The sequence below is a fragment of the Bombina bombina genome, chromosome 1, assembly GCF_027579735.1.
Source record: "Bombina bombina isolate aBomBom1 chromosome 1, aBomBom1.pri, whole genome shotgun sequence".
Classification (NCBI taxonomy): domain Eukaryota; kingdom Metazoa; phylum Chordata; class Amphibia; order Anura; family Bombinatoridae; genus Bombina; species Bombina bombina.
In genome coordinates this window covers 579,549,188-579,572,561 of record NC_069499.1, presented here as the reverse complement: position 1 = coordinate 579,572,561, position 23,374 = coordinate 579,549,188, and the positions used below count along the sequence as shown (strand labels likewise).

The window sequence follows — 23,374 nt, the reverse complement described above, 5'->3', positions numbered from 1 at the left end:
AAACTGTAGTCATATGCAGGATGTTGTTAAATCCCATGAGACTATGGCAGTCCTGCAAGCTTTACCTGAAGGTGGTGGTAATGGGTTGATATTGGATACCCCTACCATTAATACTAATAATTCACCTAAAATTTTTACAATACAATGGTTAGGTGCTTCAGACCTGGAGGGGGACAATATTACCAAACGTAAACAATGGAAGAATGCTAACATGTTGGAGCATTCTCATTTTCTCTGTGAAATGCAAGAAAGAAATCAGAGGTATTATATACCCCTCAACATCCAGAACATTATGGGACAGGTCATGAGCCTGATTGATACTGGTTTTTTAAATTACTGTCATGTCAGAAAATATTTTTAGGCAAATCATGGACATAGCTCCAGAGGAGTTAAAGTTGAAAACCTACACTGGTATCTTGCAAAATTTTGATGGAAAACCTATTGAAGTTATAGGTTATGTATGGCTTAAAATTAAAATTGGGAAAATGTCTCTGCAACATCCAGTTGTTGTGGTTAAAGCAGCGGAAGAACAATTTCTTATTGGGAATGATTTGCTTAGACGTCTTAATCCTATAATTGATTGCATAAATGGTGTTGTCACAGGTGAATACACCAATTAATTATCAACGGGTTAAATATTATACAAACCCAAAGTGTTGTCATATAATTGAGCATAGAGAGGATTCTGTTGAAATTCATTTTCGGAACAGTCAAGTACCTGAGATGACAATCCTACAAAATAAGGATGTTGGCATGCAGTTATATATGTGTGACAATGTAATTCAAGTCAATCCAAAAGAGATTGCAGGTACTTTGGTGGAAGGTGATGTACTTACTATTTCTTTTCTTCAGAAGAATGGTAAGTCATCTGATTTAAAGAATCATACTCAGTTTTTAACCAAGTTAAAAGAAATAGATCATGAATTGTTTATTCCTCTTCAAATTAATGATATTGGAAGGGTAAAACATGCAAAACTTGCCCTTAATAGAGAGCATAGTTACATTAGTAGTTGCTTATTAAGACAATTGGAGAATCCAATGATAATTAGGAATCTTCCACCTTATGATCAGTGGGTGCATGATATTGATGGTGATGTTACAGACGTAGCTGTTGTAGCTAAATGCTTGTTGTCTGTCTCTCTTGGAAATAAGACTGCCAGACATTTATTTTTGGTTTTGGATGAGCCAAAATATCAAATGTATATTGGAAATGATTTGTTACATCGCTTTGCTGTTCAAATTGATTTTACTAACCATATTTTATGGTCAAGATTAAAGAGTAACCCTCTAAACTATATGGATGACACAAAGGTTTTGAGATCTGCTCAACAATTGCAATATGCAATGATTGTACAAGTTCAAAATAATGTAACTATTCCAGGGGGTGGAAATCAATTTCCCCTTTCTCTAGAGGTTAAAAGGGGGCAAGAAATTAAAGGCTCTGATGCTCTGATAAATATATGTCAGAAGATCCAACAATTGGGCATAACTGTTACTCATATGCCATTGGTCAATATTCACCAGATGCCATTTACCATTTTGGTAAATAATGTGATGCCCCATAGTATATGTTTGAAGAGAAGTACTATAGTGGGGTTTGCAATAGATTCTGAGTATTTTACCTCTGATCCCACTAATTCTGTTATAGGTCTTATCCCTGATGGATATTTAACAGAAGGGCAGATAGTGGAGCAATGTTTCCATTCCCAACCTGATGGATTGTTCACAGTGCAATCTGTATACCCTTTCAAGGAAAAGGAAGGTATATGTAAGATTACAGAATCTGAGATTATCTTTGATCAAAAGCTCTCTGATGATGAATCAGAAGGGTATGCAAAGGAAGAAAAGAAGAGGGTAAATATGATTACAAAGGACCTATCCATACACCTCAAAGAGACATATGAGATAGGTAAACCTGAATTTTTTCCTGGATTTAATGAAATGGTGGAGGAACAGATTTCTTTGGCAGATGGGTGTTCTAATGAAAGGGAATGCCAACAATTAAGAGAAATTTTAATGGAATTTCAGGAGATATTTGCCAAAGATTCTTATGACTGTGGTTCAACAGATCTACATACTCTTAGAGTTCCAACTGATCCTAAAGCACCTCCAGTATATGTGAGACAATATCGTTTGCCATTGGCCTCCTATGAATCTTTAGCAGATATTATTAAGAACTTAGAATCGAGAGGTATTATTAAACCAATACATAGTCCCTTTAATACTCCTATTTTGGGAGTGTTGAAACCAAATGGGCAATGGAGGTTGTGTGCTGACTTGAGACAGCTTAATAAGCGTGTGCCGATGTCAGGATGGCCAGTCCCATACATAGATCAATGTCTTGCACAGATACAAAGTTCTAAAATTTTTACGACCTTAGACTGTGCACAAGGTTATTGGACTGTCAAGGTGTGTGAGGAGGACCAACCTAAACTTGCATTTTCATTTGGTGGAGAACAATTTACCTGGGTCAGGATGCCTTTTGGGTATATTAATTCGGGACAGGAGTTTGGTATTTTTATGCATAAGGCTATGCCTGATGCCACTGAAAGGGGGACATTATGCTATGTAGATGATATATTAATCAAAAGCTCTACTTTTGATGAACACTTGGAGGAAGTCAGGCATGTACTTAATCAATTGAAAAGGGCAGGTGTAAAACTCTCAATTCAAAAAGCTCAATGGTGTAGAACTAAGGTGAATTTCCTTGGTCATGAAATAACTGCTGATGGTTTGAATCCTCAGAAAAAGAAAGTTGAAGCTTTATTGAAAACAAAGAGTCCAACAAGTATTAAAGACCTAAGATCCTTCCTAGGTATAACAAATTACTCTAGGAAATTTATTGACAACTATGCTGAAATTACTAAACCCTTGATTAGGCTATTAAAGAAAGGGGAGCCTTGGACTTGGACAGTAGAACAAGACCAGGCAGTTCAAGAGTTAAAGCTAAGACTTACTCAAGCCCCTTGTTTAGCCTATCCAGTAAAGGGAGAACCATTTTACTTGTAGACAGGATATACGCATCTTACCTTGAGTGCAGTTCTTTATCAGCAACATGATAAACAGAATAAGATCATTGCATATGCAAGCAAGGCCTTATCTCCAGTGGAGATCAAATTTAATGATTGTTAAAAAGCATTGTTTGCAACAGTTTGGGCCTTACAATATTTTCTGAGTTATATCCAAGGAGAAAAAATTATTGTGGAAACTGCTCATCAGTCTTTGCAGTATTTACAGAGTAATAAAATAAAGGCAGGAAATCTATCTAACAGTCGTATTACATCCTGGACCTTGTCTTTGCAGGGTTGGCCTTTGGAGGTTCATTATGCACATAATAAGAAAAATTATGTTGCACAAGGACTAGCTGAACTTCATGATTGCTCTGAACAGGATATAAAGGAGGAAATTTGTGAGGGTGATTATATGGATGATTACATATTCTTACGACATAAGGTTTATGAGGAAATGTATTGTCAACCACTATCTAAGGTATATGTTGATGGTTGTGCTTTTCATACCACTGAAAATGGTGAAAAGAAACTTGTAGCTGGAGCAGGTATTGTGTGGGGTAGTGATTATCACATACAACCTGTTGGTTATTGTTTGGGCCCGAAAAGTAGCCAAATGGCTGAATTAAGCGCTGTGTATAAGGCCATTCAGATGGCAGTAAATCAGGGATTTAAAGAATTTGTTATCATTACAGATTTAGATTATGTCCGTAACAGCTTTGTTGAATACCTTCCTGTGTGGAAGCGTAATCAGATGATGAGAGCCCGTAACAAGCCAGTTAAACATGGAAAGATGATACTTGCAATTGATGATATTGTTATCTCTAATGACTTGATTGTCTTTTGGAAGAAGACAAAGGGTCATTCAAAGATGCATGGTATTGACAAGGAAGGAAATGATTTAGCTGATACAATGGCTAAACAGGGTGCACTAGAGGGGGAAATATTTGACATTGAACACCTTCTTGGTGCATGTCAAATCGCAGTAGTAACCCGTCAGCAAATAAAGAAGGATCAAGAACTATCTGTAGTGCAATGGAGTCAGGATGCACCGAACAAGGATTTGATTACCAGTCAGAAAGAGGATTCTGTTCTGGGTAAATTTTACCTTTTTAAGGAGAATCCTATAGTGTATCCAATCCAGGAGAAAGATTGCACTGGAAATGAGGACCTTAGGATCTTATTTAAGTATAAGTCTAAATTTAGTCTTAAGATGGTTTGTTAGTTTGGACAACTAATAATGGATCTATACAGTGGGTTGTTCCTACTTCTTTTAGAAGTCTTATGCTGCAGCATGCCCATGATGCACCAACATCAGGTCATCGCGGGGAGAGAATTACTTATGAAGTATTGCGTGATTATGCATATTGGCCACATATGCTGAAAGATGTTCAGACTTATTGTCAGGGGTGTTTGGTTTGTTCACAGTTTCAACCAAATTCTCCAACCCACAGGGCACCTTTACAAAAAAGAGGTATGTCTCTCCCATGGTCTGATCTGCAAATTGACTTTGTAGGACCACTTACAAAGACATCACGGGGCAACCAATACATGTTAACCGTTACATGTATGTTTACCAAATGGGTGGAGTGTCTTCCATCCCCTAATTGTAGGTCTGAAACAGCTGCTGCTTTATTAATCAATCATGTTTTCTCTAGGTTTGGACTTCCTCAGAGGATTGAGTCTGATAGAGGTACTTATTTCACAAGTGAAGTGATGAGAAGAATGTGGTCTATTCTGGGTGTGAAAAGGAAATTACATATTTCTTACCATGCTGCCTCGAGTGGTGGAGTTGAACGGTATAATCAGTCAGTTGTAAATATCCTGAAAAAGTTTGTGAAGGAATCAGGGAAAGATTGGGATATTAAATTACCTTTGGTGTTGATGGCTATTAGATCCACTCCTAGTACTGCAACAAAAATGTCTCTTTTTGAACTAATGACAGGTAGAAGGATGGTACTTCCACAGCATTTGTTGTATCGTACTCAGGATCAGAGTTTGATCAATGCAACAACAACCTTTCAATATGTTGAGAATTTAAGAAAGCATTTGCAACAAGCATTTGCTTTTGCTCAGAGAAATCTTGAGAAAGCCTCAATATGTGCTAAAACATATTATGACATGAAAACCACAAAGAAAGAATATGAGGTAAATGATAAAGTTTATCTTTACAATTTTCTTAGAAATCAAGTTAGAGAGAAGAAGTTTCTCCCATCATGGAAAGGGTCGTATGTCATTATTGACAAACTTTCACCTGTGGCATACAAGATTTTGATTCCCACAAGTGGGAAGTCAATAGAAAAGAGGGTGCACATTAACCAATTGCGTGCCTGTCACCCTAGGTCAAAGTTAAAACTAGAGGGGGAGAATAATACATATATAGAAGAATAATCACTATGATTATTAAAATGGTTTCTTTAGGATAAAGGTGTATATTTTGTACTGAATATGTTTTTTTTCCCCTATTACAGATAAATATCACCTTCCAGTTGGGTTTGGATTGATGAGATCCAGGATGTTGGCAGTCATCTGGACCATCCTGTTCCTGTGCCAGGGTGTCTCGGTTGAGATTCATGTACAGCCTGTAATAGAACCTGGTCCATCTTCTGGGATCATGATTGAGGAATCACCTGGTTTCCTGATTACCAACCGGAAAGTTTTCTCCCAAAAGATATTTATCAGTCTGGATCCTAAGGTTACTATTGAAAAATATTTTGATGTTTCCAAGTTTGAATCACCAGAAATTAAATCTTGGTATCAAGAACATGTTAAAAGGATCCAGTCTACTACTAAGGAAATGTTGGGGCAGTTGCAGAAGTCTTTTCCTGGTGGATCTTACAATGTACAATCACGTACCAAACGTTCACCTGGAGTTATTGCTGGACTAGTTGCGACATCCGTCATCGGTTTTTCAGCTGTTACTGCCGTGGCTGTGTCTAATTCAATTTCCATCAGTAATTTGAATCATGAAATGTCAATTTTTCGTGAACAGATGGCAACCATGATGGAGGTTTTGAAGAAACAAAAGGAGAGTTTGTCAGATATGATGGAGATAGTCAATGATACTGTTGTGACCACTAATTTGCATTCAGGTCTTTCCATCCGAGCGATAAAGGTCCAATATAAACATGAACTAATTCAGAATGAACTGTTAAGTTTTTTGGACCCAGTGGTGTATTTTACAGGAAATTGGTTACGAGAGATTCAAAGTGGAATTGAGAGTCTTGTTGAGGGATGTATTCCATTATATTTTGTCAACAAGGACATTATAAAAACAATGCTCTTAAGAGCTTATGGAAAGGATGTTGATGAAATGCAAATAAACATTGCTTTTGATGCTGATTCTGCTTTGCCACTCTACATTGATCCCCAAAACATGGAACTTTGTTTTCTAATAAAGGTGCCACATATGTCATTTAATGATATTTATCAATTGAAAGTTGTACATAATGTGGGTACTTGGAAAAATAATATACATGTACAAATCCAAACCCCAAGTGTGGTGGCATATCAATCCCGTACATCTAGTCCGTATTTGGTTCCCAAACTTGAAACTTGTGTTAAGTTTAAGGATCATAATTATTTATGCCCTGGTAAACCTTTCTTAAATGATGCTTCAAAGGCACTATGTGGTGTCAGGTTTATGTCACAAGTTCAGGAACAATGTGAAGTGAATATGACTAAGACTGATGACTTGGCTCAAACTAGAGCTGTGTTGGTAAAAGATAAGTGGTTAGTGAGTACAAATCTGAAGAATATGACTGTTACTTACATAATGCATGGTGGGGTTTATACAATACCAATATCCTATAATGTGATGCTCGTACAGGTACCTAAAGATCACCTTGTTACCATTGGTAATATTACTCTTTTTTATATTGAATCTTCAGTATTAAATGGTGAAGTAGAAGTGGTAAATGCCTTCCAAGGTCGTGAGATTCCTATAGATGCTGAGTTAATGTATCTCCTTAATAATAAACCTAATCATACTGTAAAGATGAACATCCGCAAGGATGACTTATCTATTTCTGATTTCATGTATCCTACATTTACTGGCTGGATGTCTCCTTTTAACATTTGGAACCAGAAGATAGGTGCAATTATATCCATTTTTGATATATTTATTGTAATTTGGAATTGTGGATTAACAATTCTATGGTATAAGAATTTCAAGAGGGGAAGATACCCTCCCCCTCTTAGTCTTCGGATGGTTGACCATAATAATCGCCCATATAAGACAGTGATCTAGACTGATCTCATCCATCCTGGGCGGGGTAAGATAGTCTAGATGAGGGGGAATATGTCATGAATTTTTCATGACAGAACAGACTCCATGTTGTTTTCTTGTTTTAAGCTTAACCAGGGCTCAGCTATTATTACATTGAATTTTGTTTTCCTCAGTCTTGCTGACTGAGAAGTTTCATATCAATATGTTTTTCATTATTCAAGGTAGTTTACTTGCTTAGGCCCCAGCTAGTCGCTTATTTCTGTAAATAAGTGCAGTTTATAACCTTGATTGTAGTTTAGGAATGTTGGGGTAAACATAAATATAATAAGTGTTTTTCCAATATTTTTACCCTATATGCGAGAGCCATCTACTGTTAAAACAATAATATTTCATCTAATTAATTTTATGTTAATCAATGATTAAAATATTATAATTAATGACTCCTCCTAGATGAGAGAATGGAATATATAGGGTCTAGCCCAAGGGGAGGGGGTCGTTTTTCCTGGGCTTTTGAACTGGTCACATAATTTATGGAGTTGGTAATTTACTAATCAACTACAGAGGTCCGAGATTATTGGATTATAACTGCTGAGACGAGTTTAGCCTATTGGGACAGATCTACGACCTGACAGTTTGATTCCTGTCTGAAAAAGGGGGGAATTTATTTACTTTGGTGATGTATGAAAGAAAGTCACTTTAGATGTTAATATCATTAAGATTTTCATTTAACATTTATGTAAAATGCCTTTTCATATTTAATCAGGTAAATTAATTAATTGTTTTATAGGTTTGTGTTTTCTTTATAAAAATTCCTACCACCTGGTCTTATTTCTCGACAATAACACCGGGTGAATCAGGAATTAGGATAGATTATCATCTGACGGTTTGTCATAATTATTAATCTACCTGATTCTCCGCAAATACCTTAGAGGGTTATAATGAAATATTTGGTTCCCATCATCATGCCAATGTTTGTGTTATTTTGAAAATATGACTTAATCATCTTTATAGTTTAATCTCTGTATTATTCTGTTTTCCTTGCTATTTGAAGTTATGTTATCGCGTTAGTGATTATTATAGAACTGTAGTTTATATCTCTGTAATATTTTGATTGCTTAGGTTTCTATTAAATGCTAATTATTAATAACAAAATACTTCAATAAAGTTAATTTTTGTTATTCATCTGGTGTCGGTATAATTAATAGACTGATAGCAACTAAAAGGATTCAGATTTGTTTATTACCTCTCATAACTTATAGAAAAATGTGTCATTTAAAATTGCACCATTTCACATGATATACTTTATAGATAAAGGTAATATTCATAACAATATGAATTACATGGATCAAAAGATGCAATATACATTTGATAGATACGAATAACATAGATCAAAAGATGCAATATACATTTGATCGATACGAATTACAGAGATCAATAGATTCAATATATATTTGATTGATACGATTGATAGTTATATAATTTCCCTGACAGAGTATAACAATTAGACATGTGGTCTGGGACCCATGGTAAGGTTACTTCCTTTCGCACAATCAAGTATACCAGTTGCAGAGGTTCTGACCCTGCATTCTGGCTGCACCTCTCCCTGAAAGAGAGATCTGTTACAGAGTCTGTGGGCCTGTATGCAAAGAGCTGGCCTGCCTGAAAGGAGCAGCAAGGCAGATCAAAAGATGCAATATACATTTGATAGAAACAAATTACATGGATCAAAAGATGCAATATACATTTGATAGATACGAATAACATAGATCAAAAGATGCAATATACATTTGATCGATAAGAATTACAGAGATCAATAGATGCAATATATATTTGATTGATACGATTGATAGTTATAAATTTTCCCTGAGAGAGTATAACAATTAGACATGTGGTCTGGGACCCATGGTAAGGTTACTTCCTTTCGCACAATCAAGTATACCAGTTGCAGAGGTTCTGACCCTGCATTCTGGCTGCACCTCTCCCTGCAAGAGAGATCTGTTACAGAGTCAGTGGGCCTGTATGCAAAGAGCTGGCCTGCCTGAAAGGAGCAGCAAGGCAGATCAAAAGATGCAATGTACATTTGATAGATACGAATTACATAGATCAAAAGATGCAATATACATTTGATAGATACGAATTACATAGATCAAAAGATGCAATATACATTTGATAGATACAAATTACATAGATCAAAAGATGCAATATACATTTGATAGATACGAATAACATAGATCAAAAGATGCAATATACATTTGATCGATACGAATTACAGAGATCAATAGATGCAATATATATTTGATTGATACGATTGATAGTTATATAATTTCCCTGACAGAGTATAAAAATTAGACATGAGGTCTGACACCCATGGTAAGGTTACTTCTTTTCAAACAATCGAGTACAGGTTGGGGTCCGGGATTGCCTTTTTGTGCTGTCTGATTCTTTCAGGTATACCAGTTGCAGAGGTTCTGACCCTGCATTCTGGCTGCACCTCTCCCTGCAAGAGAGATCTGTTCCAGAGTGTGGGCCTGTATGCAAAGAGCTGGCCTGCCTGAAAGGATCAGCAAGGCAGAGGGATCAATTCCTGCCTATAAGAAACCAGAGGGCACGCTACCTGCTGGAAGTGTGCAGTGAGGCAGAGGGATCTATTCCTGCCTAAAAGCAGACAGGCAGATGGGACGCTACCTGCCTGGGAGCCCACTGAGACCAGCACATACAACCATACAGCCGCTGGCTTGACCCCGGTCTCAGCCACGATAGCCCTGGTCCCAATATTTGGAGGCAGAGGGATCTATTCCTGCAAAGAAGCAGCCTGGCAGAGGGATTTATTCCTGCCTAGAAGCAGACAGGCAGAGGGGACGCTACCTGACTGGGAGTCCACTGAGACCAGTCCAGCTGGGGGAGATACAGCCGCTGGCTTGACCCCGGTCTCAGCAACTATATCTCTGGTCCCACTATCCGGTGGCCACCCCTGGGTTTGGACAGAGGAAGGGAGACCCCCTAGTGGAGTACCGCTACATCCTAGAGATGCAAAAAGATGTTTGGACACCCAGTACAGGTCGTTCTCCTTCAGCCTTTTTATACGAGGGTCCCCGACCCTCAACAGGCACAACAGCATGAAATACCACATATGCCATCCTTTTGCACAATAGAGTACAGGTATGGCATAGATTTTAGGAACCCGGACATAATTTTTAGGAACCGGGAGATGGAAAAAGATGCTTGGACACCCAGTACAGGTCGTTCTCCTTCAGCCTTTTTATACAAGTGTCCCCGACCCTCAACAGGCACAACAGCATGAAACACCACATATGCCATCCTTTTGCACAATAGAGTACAGGTATGGCATCGATTTTAGGAACCAGGAGATAATTTTTAGGAACCGGTAGATGGAAAAAGATGCTTTGACACCCAGTACAAAGAATTATAGGAGCGCCAATGAAGGCTAAAGTAAACTACAGGTACCTTAATATACAGATGACATAGAACGGTGTCACCAATTAGATGAATCCAATAAGTTTAAAAAACAATATCCCCAATTTGGATGAATCGATAAAATTCAAAATTATAACAGAGGAATGAATAAAATGGATAAATTATATCCTTTTTAATAACACACACTGGGTTCAAAGTATAAAATCACAGTTTATTAATACAGTTTATTAGTACGACCTGATCAGATGACTTCACTGATCACTACTTTATTTATAACATAGAGGTCACTTATAGCATAAGAAAACTACTATTCTGGTTTTGTACATCCAATTAAAGCTACTCTGTATGAGCCTAGAAAGTGCATAAAGATGATGATTGAAATAAAATAATATTGATGATGATTGGGATAGAGTAATATCAATTCTTAGGTGAGTGTGCAACAGACATGCAAATCGTGAGAAAAAGAAAGAAAACAAATATATTCACTTGTGAAAAAAATGTACCATTAACTGTGTACCAAAAAATGTGTGTACAAAAAATATACCAAAAAAAATATAAAAAATATATAAAAAAATATATATATACCAAAAATATATATACAAAACGATCTAATACCGGTATGATCTGTGAATAAAATCAAAACATAAAAATGTGAATTACCTATGTCTCTGAGAGACCAGGTGGATCACCAGAGCTGTCCTTAGCTGTTTGATCTAAGAACCAGGTTTGGTTAGAGTCCACTTCTTTGAAGTGGGTAGATGTTTCGATATTCCCATTGGTGACCTGGATGTTTAGGTCAAGGAAGGTTATGGAGTTCTTACTTGTGAAGTTTGTAAATTTGAGATTTAGTTCATTAAGATTCATGACCTCTAGGGTGTGTTTCAGATCAATTCGATATTCACCAATGGGAATATCGAAACATCTACCCACTTCAAAGAAGTGGACTCTAACAACTACATCCACCAAACCAGCTGCCACCATAAAAAATGGATTGATAACATACCGAAGGGGCAGCTAATGCGAATAAGAAAGAACTGCTCAAGTGAAGAAAAGTGGATGGAACAATCGATGATATTAAAGAACAGGTTTCTGGAAAGGGGCTACGAGGAAGGCCATATCAACAACACCATCAAAGAAATCAGTGCTATAAAAAGAGACACTCTTCTGACTTACAAACCGAAAAAGAATACATCGATGGAAGAGGTCGGGAATCTGAAAATCCCCTTCATCACTACATATAGTGAAAATAAGAAAAGGATTGAGGATATAATAAGAAGACACTGGCACCTTTTGAGGGATGATGACATCTTGGGTGAACACCTCCCCGCATATCCCAGTTTTATTTACAGAAAAACAGAGAATCTGAAGTCCATCCTGGCTCCCAGTGTGCCTAACAATAAGAGAAATAATAACACCTTGGGGGTCATGGGGATGAGGTTACAATGTTTTTTCCCGTGCCACCGATGCAAGGCTTGTACTCATGGATTGAAGAAAGACACCTGCAAGTCAAAAATCTCTCAGGAATTATTTAAGATCAGACAAACTATCAGATGCACGGACCATTGCGTGATCTACCTGATTGAATGTGGATGTGGCCTACAATACATAGGTCAGACCACCCGCAAGTTGAAGGATAGGATCCGTGAACATCTTCTTCAAATAAAGTGGAAAAAAACTGATGTACCTCTATACAAACACTCTTTTGAGGCACATGGAGGTAGTAGTAAGAGTCTGAAATATATGGGGATTCACAAATTGACCAAAGATTGGAGAGGAGGCAACATTGAGTCCAAACTACTCAAGAAAGAATCAGAATGGATTTTCAAAATGGATTGCATCTACCCTAGGTGGCTAAATGCCAATTTTGAAATAGTACATCTATTTTGACCACTCCCATTGAAATAGTACATCCATTTTGACCACTCCCATTGTTATCCCAAAGGTAGCACCTGTTTCAGATTTATGACTTCCCACCACTATCTCCACCTAAACAGCCCGCCATAGGCTATATATTATTGGTTTCCAGATCGAAAACTCCTCCCTAGATGCGTAATATCAGTCAACTCTAAACATTGTGATCAATAGCATTATTGACTACCTAGAGACAATATCCATTATTGAGTTTATTTGTTAGTCCCTTTAGGGTTCTTCCCAAAGTGTTAGGGATTACAGTAATCATTTTAAGTGATCCAAGACCACATTTGGATCCCTCTATTAGCTAATGCCAAGTTCCTTGTTTATCAATGTTTGTAGTTATGAAAACAAAAAACACTAGATATAATATATATATTTTTTGCTCCATATATAATTTTTGCTCTATTTCTGCTCTACCCTGAACCCGTCTGGTTTAACAGTAATGGTTCCCCTACTCTTGTACCACTGGAAATGTATTGAATATATCTGTACAGTCATAATTATTTTAAGCATGGATAATGCGATTTTAACTATGTAATTTCTGTAAATCCTGGTAGTATATGAGCCTAAAATCAAAATTGTATATTACAAAGTCGTTTTTATCTTATTCCCCATAGAATGTTTGGTAACATCTATATAACATTTTTATAACACATTTATAGGATTTTTATTATCTTTGCTATAACATTTTTCTACTAATTCATTAATATAACCACTAGCCTACAAACTACCTCTTAAACAAGGGGTCGGCGACAAAAATCTACACAGTAGAAAATTTTTTAACATAATAATAATAGATATATACTATTGGATTAATTGCCCACATTTGCTTGCATATGCCCATTTCAAAAATGGAGCCGGAGGTAATACCGATAAGAACAACATGTCACTTCCGGCCGCAGCCACTTCCGGTCAAACCATGTGACTAATACGTCACTTCCGGTCGCGGCCACATCCGGTTTCGCGAGCGCGAATTTTTGGCGCATTTTTTCTAGCTTTTTGGCCCCAATTTTAGATTTCAACAGATTCTAACATTATTTAAGGTCTGCTTCATTTGAGCCTCACTATTGTCTTGAAAAAGGCCCCATCACAGGGCCGAAACGCGTTGACATTGGAGAGATTTGTGAGGCTCATATATCACCAGGATCAGCTTATTGGGTGAGTCTATTACCTGTTAGACTTAGTCCCTTTAAGCCCTTTGTTTAGTGCACTTTATATATTTTTTCAACAGGTTTCCGGAGACCTTTGGACCCAAGAATTATCTTCATCATTTGGCTGTTATTTGGATTAATTAATCATTGGACTATGGACTTTGTTTTTTAACATTTCATTGCTCCCCCATTGAATTGGGTTTTAATAGTGTCAAAACATTGTTTTATTATTTCCTTTTTTATTTTTATTTTTATGTCATTCCTAGATGCTGGCATATATTGTATTGTGATATTTATAGCATTTAGAAATTTGTGTAGGAAACTTACAGCTCTTGATAGTTATAGCATTCAGAAATTTGTTTAGGAAACTAACAGCTTCTGATATAACCAAACCTGGTTCTTAGATCAAACAGCTAAGGACAGCTCTGGTTATCCACCTGGTCTCTCAGAGACATAGGTAATTCACATTTTTATGTTTTGATTTTATTCACAGATCATACCGGTATTAGATCGTTTTGTATATATATTTTTGGTATATATATATTTTTTATATATTTTTTATATTTTTTTGGTATATTTTTTGTACACACATTTTTTGGTACACAGTTAATGGTACATTTTTTTCACAAGTGAATATATTTGTTTTCTTTCTTTTTCTCACGATTTGCATGTCTGTTGCACACTCACCTAAGAATTGATATTACTCTATCCCAATCATCATCAATATTATTTTATTTCAATCATCATCTTTATGCACTTTCTAGGCTCATACAGAGTAGCTTTAATTGGATGTACAAAACCAGAATAGTAGTTTTCTTATGCTATAAGTGACCTCTATGTTATAAATAAAGTAGTGATCAGTGAAGTCATCTGATCAGGTCGTACTAATAAACTGTATTAATAAACTGTGATTTTATACTTTGAACCCAGTGTGTGTTATTAAAAAGGATATAATTTATCCATTTTATTCATTCCTCTGTTATAATTTTGAATTTTATCGATTCATCCAAATTGGGGATATTGTTTTTAAAACTTATTGGATTCATCTAATTGGTGACACCGTTCTATGTCATCTGTATATTAAGGTACCTGTAGTTTACTTTAGCCTTCATTGGCGCTCCTATAATTCTTTGTACTGTTAAACTCCCAAGGACCTATTAGGGGGTCCTTTATAGTGCAGCAGGTAAACAGATCTAGGCGCTGTTCTGAACTCGATATCTATGCTTTGACACCCAGTACAGGTTGTTCTCCTTCAGCCTTTTTATACGAGGGTCCCAGACCCTCAACAGGCACAACAGAATGAAACACCACATATGCCATCCTTTTGCACAATAGAGTACAGGTATGGCATCGATTTTAGGAACCCGGAGATCATTTTTAGGAACCGGGAGATGGAAAATGATGCTTGGACACCCAGTACTGGTCGTTCTCCGTCAGCCTTTTTATAAAAGTGTCCCCGACCATCAACAGGCATAACAGCATGAAATACCAAATATGCCATCCTTTTGCACAATAGAGTACAGGTATGGCATCGATTTTAGGAACCCGGAGATATTTTTGAGGAACCGGGAGATGGAAAAAGATGCTTGGACACCCAGTACAGGTCATTCTCCTTCAACCTTTTTATACGAGGGTGCACGACCCTCAACAGGCATAACAGCATGAAACACCACATATGCCATCCTTTTGCACAATAGAGTACAGGTATGGCATCGATTTTAGGAACCCAGAGGTAATTTTTAGGAACCGGGAAATTGAAAAAACATGCTTGGACACCCAGTACAGGTCATTCTCCTTCAGCCTTTTTATACCAGGGTCCCCGACCCTCAACAGAAACAACAGCATGAAACACCACATATGCCTTCCTTTTGCACAATAGAGTACAGGTATGGCATCGATTTTAGGAACCCGGAGATAATTTTTAGGAACCGGGAGATGGAAAAAGATGCTTGGACACCCAGTACAGGTCGTTCTCCTTCAGCCTTTTTATACAAGTGTCCCCGACCCTCAACAGGCACAACAGCATGAAACACCACATATGCCATCCTTTTGCACAATAGAGTACAGGTATGGCATCGATTTTAGGAACCCGGAGATAATATTTAGGAACCGGGAGATGGAAAAAGATGCTTTGACACCCAGTACAGGTCGTTCTCCTTCAGCCTTTTTATACGAGGGTCCCCGACCCTCAACAGGCACAACAGCATGAAACAACACATATGCCATCCTTTTGCACAGTAGAGTACAGGTATGGCATTGATTTTAGGAACCCGGAGATAATTTTTTGGAACCGGGAGATGGAAAATGATGTTTGGACACCCAGTACTGGTCGTTCTCCTTCAGCTTTTTTATAAAAGTGTCCCCGACCCTCAACAGGCACAACAGTATGAAATACCACATATGCCATCCTTTTGCACAATAGAGTACAGGTATGGCATCGATTTTAGGAACCCGGACATAATTTTTAGGAACCGGGAGATGGAAAAAGATGCTTGGACACCCAGTACAGGTCGTTCTCCTTCAGCCTTTTTATACAAGTGTCCCCGACCCTCAACAGGCACAACAGCATGAAACACCACATATGCCATCCTTTTGCACAATAGAGTACAGGTATGGCATCGATATTAGGAACCCGGAGATAATTTTTAGGAACCGGGAGATGGAAAAAGATGCTTTGACACCCAGTACAGGTCGTTCTCCTTCAGCCTTTTTATACGAGGGTCCCCAACCCTCAACAGGTACAACAGCATGAAACACCACATATGTCATCCTTTTGCACAATAGAGTACAGGTATGGCATCGATTTTAGGAACCCGGAGATAATTTTTAGGAACCGGGAGATGGAAAATGATGCTTGGACACCCAGTACTGGTCGTTCTCCTTCAGCCTTTTTATAAGAGTGTCCCTGACCCTCAACAGGCACAACAGCATGAAATACCACTTATGCCATCCTTTTGCACAATAGAGTACAGGTATGGCATCGATTTTAGGAACCCGGAGATATTTTTGAGGAACCGGGAGATGGAAAAAGATGCTTGGACACCCAGTACAGGGCGTTCTCCTTCAGCCTTTTTATACGAGGGTGCACGACCCTCAACAGGCACAACAGCATGAAACACCACATATGCCATCCTTTTGCACAATAGAGTACAGGTATGACATCGATTTTAGGAACCCGGAGATAATTTTTAGGAACCGGGAAATTGAAAAAACATGTTTGGACACCCAGTACAGGTCATTCTCCTTCAGCCTTTTTATACGAGGGTCCCCAACCCTCAACAGAAACAACAGCATGAAACACCACATATGCCATCCTTTTGCACAATAGAGTACAGGTATGGCATCGATTTTAGGAACCCGGAGATAATTTTTAGGAACTGGGAGATTGAAAAAGATGCTTGGACACCCAGTACAGGTCGTTCTCCTTCAGCCTTTTTATACGGGTGTCCCCGAACCTCAACAGGCACAACAGAATGAAATACCACATATGCCATACTTTTGCACAATAGAGTACAAGTATGGCATTGATTTTAGGAACCCGGAGATATTTTTGAGGAACCGGGAGATGGAAAAAGATGCTTGGACACCCAGTACAGGTCGTTCTCCTTCAGCCTTTTTATACGAGGGTGCACGACCCTCAACAGATATGAATTACAGGGATCAAAAGATGCAATATACATTTGATAGATACGAATAACATAGATCAAAAGATGCAATATACATTTGATCGATACGAATTACAGAGGTCAATAGATGCAATATATATTTGATTGATACGATTGATAGTTATATAATTTCCCTGACAGAGTATAAAAATTAGACATGTTGCCTGGGACCCATGGTAAGGTTACTTCCTTTCGCACAATCGAGTACAGGTTGGGGTCCGGGATTGCCTTTTTGTGCTGTCTGATTCTTTCAGGTATACCAGTTGCAGAGGTTCTGACCCTGCATTCTGGCTGCACCTCTCCCTGCAAGAGAGATCTGTTCCAGAGTCTGTGGGCCTGTATGCAAAGAGCTGGCCTGCCTGAAAGGATCAGCAAGGCAGAGGGATCGATTCCTGCCTATAAGAAACCAGAGGGCACGCTACCTGCTGGAAGTGTGCAGTGAGGCAGAGGGATCTATTCCTGCCTAAAAGCAGACAGGCAGAGGGGACGCTACCTGCCTGGGAGCCCACTGAGACCAGCACAGCTGGGGGAGATACAGCCGCTGGCTTGACCCCGGTCTCAGCCACGATAGCCCTGGTCCCACTATTTGGAGGCAGAGGGATCTATTCCTGCAAAGAAGCAGCCTGGCGGGGGCATTTATTCCTGCCTAGAAGCAGACAGGCAGAGGGGACGATACCTGCCAAGAAAGAGCTGCAGGGCAGACAGGACGCTACCTGACTGGGAGTCCACTGAGACCAGTCCAGCTGGGGGAGATACAGCCGCTGGCTTGACCCCGGTCTCAGCAACTATATCTCTGGTCCCACTATCCGGTGGCCACCCCTGGGTTTGGACAGAAGAAGGGAGACCCCCTAGTGGAGTACCGCTACATCCTGGAGATGCAAAAAGATGTTTGGACACCCAGTACAGGTCGTTCTCCTTCAGCCTTTTTATACGAGGGTCCCCGACCCTCAACAGGCACAACAGCATGAAATACCACATATACCATCCTTTTGCACAATAGAGTACAGGTATGGCATCGATTTTAGGAACCCGGACATAATTTTTAGGAACCGGGAGATGGAAAAAGATACTTGGACACCCAGTACAGGTTGTTCTCCTTCCGCCTTTTTATACAAGTGTCCCCGACCCTCAACAGGCACAACAGCATGAAACACCACATATGCCATCCTTTTGCACAATAGAGTACAGGTATGGCATCGATTTTAGGAACCCGGAGATAATTTTTAGGAACCGGTAGTTGGAAAAAGATGCTTTGACACCCAGTACAGGTCGTTCTCCTTCAGCCTTTTTATACGAGGGTCCCCGACCCTCAACAGGCACAACAGCATGAAATACCACATATGCCATCCTTTTGCACAATAGAGTACAGGTATGGCATCGATTTTAGGAACCCGGAGATATTTTTGAGGAACCGGGAGATGGAAAAAGATGCTTGGACACCCAGTACAGGTCGTTCTCCTTCAAGCCTTTTTATACGAGGGTGCACGACCCTCAACAGGCATAACAGCATGAAACACCACATATGCCATCCTTTTGCACAATAGAGTACAGGTATGGCATCGATTTTAGGAACCCGGAGGTAATTTTTAGGAACCGGGAAATTGAAAAAACATGCTTGGACACCCAGTACAGGTCATTCTCCTTCAGCCTTTTATACCAGGGTCCCCGACCCTCAACAGGCACAACAGCATGAAACACCACATATGCCTTCCTTTGCACAATAGAGTACAGGTATGGCATTGATTTTAGGAACCCGGAGATAATTTTTAGGAACCGGGAGATGGAAAAAGATGCTTGGACACCCAGTACAGGTCGTTCTCCTTCAGCATTTTTATACAAGTGTCCCCGACCCTCAACAGGCACAACAGCATGAAACACCACATATGCCATCCTTTTGCACAATAGAGTACAGGTATGGCATCAATTTTAGGAACCCGGACATAATTTTTAGGAACCGGGAGATGGAAAAAGATGCTTGGACACCTAGTACAGGTCGTTCTCCTTCAGCCTTTTTATACAAGTGTCCCCGACCCTCAACAGGCACAACAGCATGAAACACCACATATGCCATCCTTTTGCACAATAGAGTACAGGTATGGCATCGATTTTAGGAACCCGGAGATAATTTTTAGGAACCGGTAGATGGAAAAAGATGCTTTGACACCCAGTACAGGTCGTTCTCCTTCAGCCTTTTTATACGAGGGTCCCCGACCCTCAACAGGTACAACAGCATGAAACACCACATATGCCATCCTTTTGCACAATAGAGTACAGGTATGGCATTGATTTTAGGAACCCGGAGATCATTTTTAGGAACCGGGAGATGGAAAATGATGCTTGGACACCCAGTACTGGTCATTCTCCTTCAGCCTTTTTATAAAAGTGTCCCCGACCCTCAACAGGCACAACAGCATGAAATACCACATATGCCATCCTTTTTGCACAATAGAGTACAGGTATGGCATCGATTTTAGGAACCCGGAGATATTTTTGAGGAACCGGGAGATGGAAAAAGATGCTTGGACACCCAGTACAGATCGTTCTCCTTCAGCCTTTTTATACGAGGGTGCACGACCTTCAACAGGCATAACAGCATGAAACACCACATATGCCATCCTTTTGCACAATAGAGTACAGGTATGGCATCGATTTTAGGAACCCGGAGGTAATTTTTAGGAACCGGGAAATTGAAAAAACATGCTTGGACACCCAGTACAGGTCATTCTCCTTCAGCCTTTTTATACGAGGGTCCCCGACCCTCAACAGAAACAACAGCATGAAACACCACATATGCCATCCTTTTGCACAATAGAGTATAGGTATGGCATCGATTTTAGGAACCCGGAGATAATTTTTAGGAACTGGGAGATTGAAAAAGATGCTTGGACACCCAGTACAGGTCGTTCTCCTTCAGCCTTTTTATACGGGTGTCCCCGAACCTCAACAGGCACAACAGAATGAAATACCACATATGCCATACTTTTGCACAATAGAGTACAGGTATGGCATTGATTTTAGGAACCCGGAGATATTTTTGAGGAACCGGGAGATGGAAAAAGATGCTTGGACACCCAGTACAGGTCGTTCTCCTTCAGCCTTTTTATTTGAGGGTGCACGACCCTCAACAGATATGAATTACAGGGATCAAAAGATGCAATATACATTTGATAGATACGAATAACATAGATCAAAAGATGCAATATACATTTGATCGATACGAATTACAGAGGTCAATAGATGCAATATATATTTGATTGATACGATTGATAGTTATATAATTTCCCTGACAGAGTATAAAAATTAGACATGTTGCCTGGGACCCATGGTAAGGTTACTTCCTTTCGCACAATCGAGTACAGGTTGGGGTCCGGGATTGCCTTTTTGTGCTGTCTGATTCTTTCAGGTATACCAGTTGCAGAGGTTCTGACCCTGCATTCTGGCTGCACCTCTCCCTGCAAGAGAGATCTGTTCCAGAGTCTGTGGGCCTGTATGCAAAGAGCTGGCCTGCCTGAAAGGATCAGCAAGGCAGAGGGATCGATTCCTGCCTATAAGAAACCAGAGGGCACGCTACCTGCTGGAAGTGTGCAGTGAGGCAGAGGGATCTATTCCTGCCTAAAAGCAGACAGGCAGAGGGGACGCTACCTGCCTGGGAGCCCACTGAGACCAGCACAGCTGGGGGAGATACAGCCGCTGGCTTGACCCCGGTCTCAGCCACGATAGCCCTGGTCCCACTATTTGGAGGCAGAGGGATCTATTCCTGCAAAGAAGCAGCCTGGCGGGGGGATTTATTCCTGCCTAGAAGCAGACAGGCAGAGGGGACGATACCTGCCAAGAAAGAGCTGCAGGGCAGACAGGACGCTACCTGACTGGGAGTCCACTGAGACCAGTCCAGCTGGGGGAGATACAGCCGCTGGCTTGACCCCGGTCTCAGCAACTATATCTCTGGTCCCACTATCCGGTGGCCACCCCTGGGTTTGGACAGAAGAAGGGAGACCCCCTAGTGGAGTACCGCTACATCCTGGAGATGCAAAAAGATGTTTGGACACCCAGTACAGGTCGTTCTCCTTCAGCCTTTTTATACGAGGGTCCCCGACCCTCAACAGGCACAACAGCATGAAATACCACATATACCATCCTTTTGCACAATAGAGTACAGGTATGGCATCGATTTTAGGAACCCGGACATAATTTTTAGGAACCGGGAGATGGAAAAAGATACTTGGACACCCAGTACAGGTTGTTCTCCTTCCGCCTTTTTATACAAGTGTCCCCGACCCTCAACAGGCACAACAGCATGAAACACCACATATGCCATCCTTTTGCACAATAGAGTACAGGTATGGCATCGATTTAGGAACCCGGAGATAATTTTTAGGAACCGGTAGTTGGAAAAAGATGCTTTGACACCCAGTACAGGTCGTTCTCCTTCAGCCTTTTTATACGAGGGTCCCCGACCCTCAACAGGCACAACAGCATGAAATACCACATATGCCATCCTTTTGCACAATAGAGTACAGGTATGGCATCGATTTTAGGAACCCGGAGATATTTTTGAGGAACCGGGAGATGGAAAAAGATGCTTGGACACCCAGTACAGGTCGTTCTCCTTCAGCCTTTTTATACGAGGGTGCACGACCCTCAACAGGCATAACAGCATGAAACACCACATATGCCATCCTTTTGCACAATAGAGTACAGGTATGGCATCGATTTTAGGAACCCGGAGGTAATTTTTAGGAACTGGGAAATTGAAAAAACATGCTTGGACACCCAGTACAGGTCATTCTCCTTCAGCCTTTTATACCAGGGTCCCCGACCCTCAACAGGCACAACAGCATGAAACACCACATATGCCTTCCTTTTGCACAATAGAGTACAGGTATGGCATTGATTTTAGGAACCCGGAGATAATTTTTAGGAACCGGGAGATGGAAAAAGATGCTTGGACACCCAGTACAGGTCGTTCTCCTTCAGCATTTTTATACAAGTGTCCCCGACCCTCAACAGGCACAACAGCATGAAACACCACATATGCCATCCTTTTGCACAATAGAGTACAGGTATGGCATCAATTTTAGGAACCCGGACATAATTTTTAGGAACCGGGAGATGGAAAAAGATGCTTGGACACCTAGTACAGGTCGTTCTCCTTCAGCCTTTTTATACAAGTGTCCCCGACTCTCAACAGGCACAACAGCATGAAACACCACATATGCCATCCTTTTGCACAATAGAGTACAGGTATGGCATCGATTTTAGGAACCCGGAGATAATTTTTAGGAACCGGTAGATGGAAAAAGATGCTTTGACACCCAGTACAGGTCGTTCTCCTTCAGCCTTTTTATACGAGGGTCCCTGACCCTCAACAGGTACAACAGCATGAAACACCACATATGCCATCCTTTTGCACAATAGAGTACAGGTATGGCATTGATTTTAGGAACCCGGAGATCATTTTTAGGAACCGGGAGATGGAAAATGATGCTTGGACACCCAGTACTGGTCGTTCTCCTTCAGCCTTTTTATAAAAGTGTCCCCGACCCTCAACAGGCACAACAGCATGAAATACCACATATGCCATCCTTTTTGCACAATAGAGTACAGGTATGGCATCGATTTTAGGAACCCGGAGATATTTTTGAGGAACCGGGAGATGGAAAAAGATGCTTGGACACCCAGTACAGGTCGTTCTCCTTCAGCCTTTTTATACGAGGGTGCACGACCTTCAACAGGCATAACAGCATGAAACACCACATATGCCATCCTTTTGCACAATAGAGTACAGGTATGGCATCGATTTTAGGAACCCGGAGGTAATTTTTAGGAACCGGGAAATTGAAAAAAACATGCTTGGACACCCAGTACAGGTCATTCTCCTTCAGCCTTTTATACCAGGGTCCCAGACCCTCAACAGGCACAACAGCATGAAACACCACATATGCCTTCCTTTTGCACAATAGAGTACAGGTATGG

At 40.1% G+C, this 23,374-nt stretch overlaps 1 protein-coding gene across 2 annotated transcripts in view; it reads left to right on the top strand.

The window, feature by feature from the left end:
- LOC128645667 (uncharacterized) overlaps positions 1-8,418 on the top strand; it is a 148,449-nt gene extending 140,031 nt beyond the window's left edge. For both annotated transcript variants that reach the window (XM_053698819.1, XM_053698820.1), the window contains one exon: positions 5,480-8,418. In XM_053698819.1, coding sequence (XP_053554794.1) covers positions 5,480-7,257 — 1,778 coding nt within the window. In that variant the 3' untranslated portion in view covers positions 7,258-8,418. The remainder of the gene's footprint in view (positions 1-5,479) is intronic.
- Positions 8,419-23,374: the final 14,956 nt, after the last annotated feature.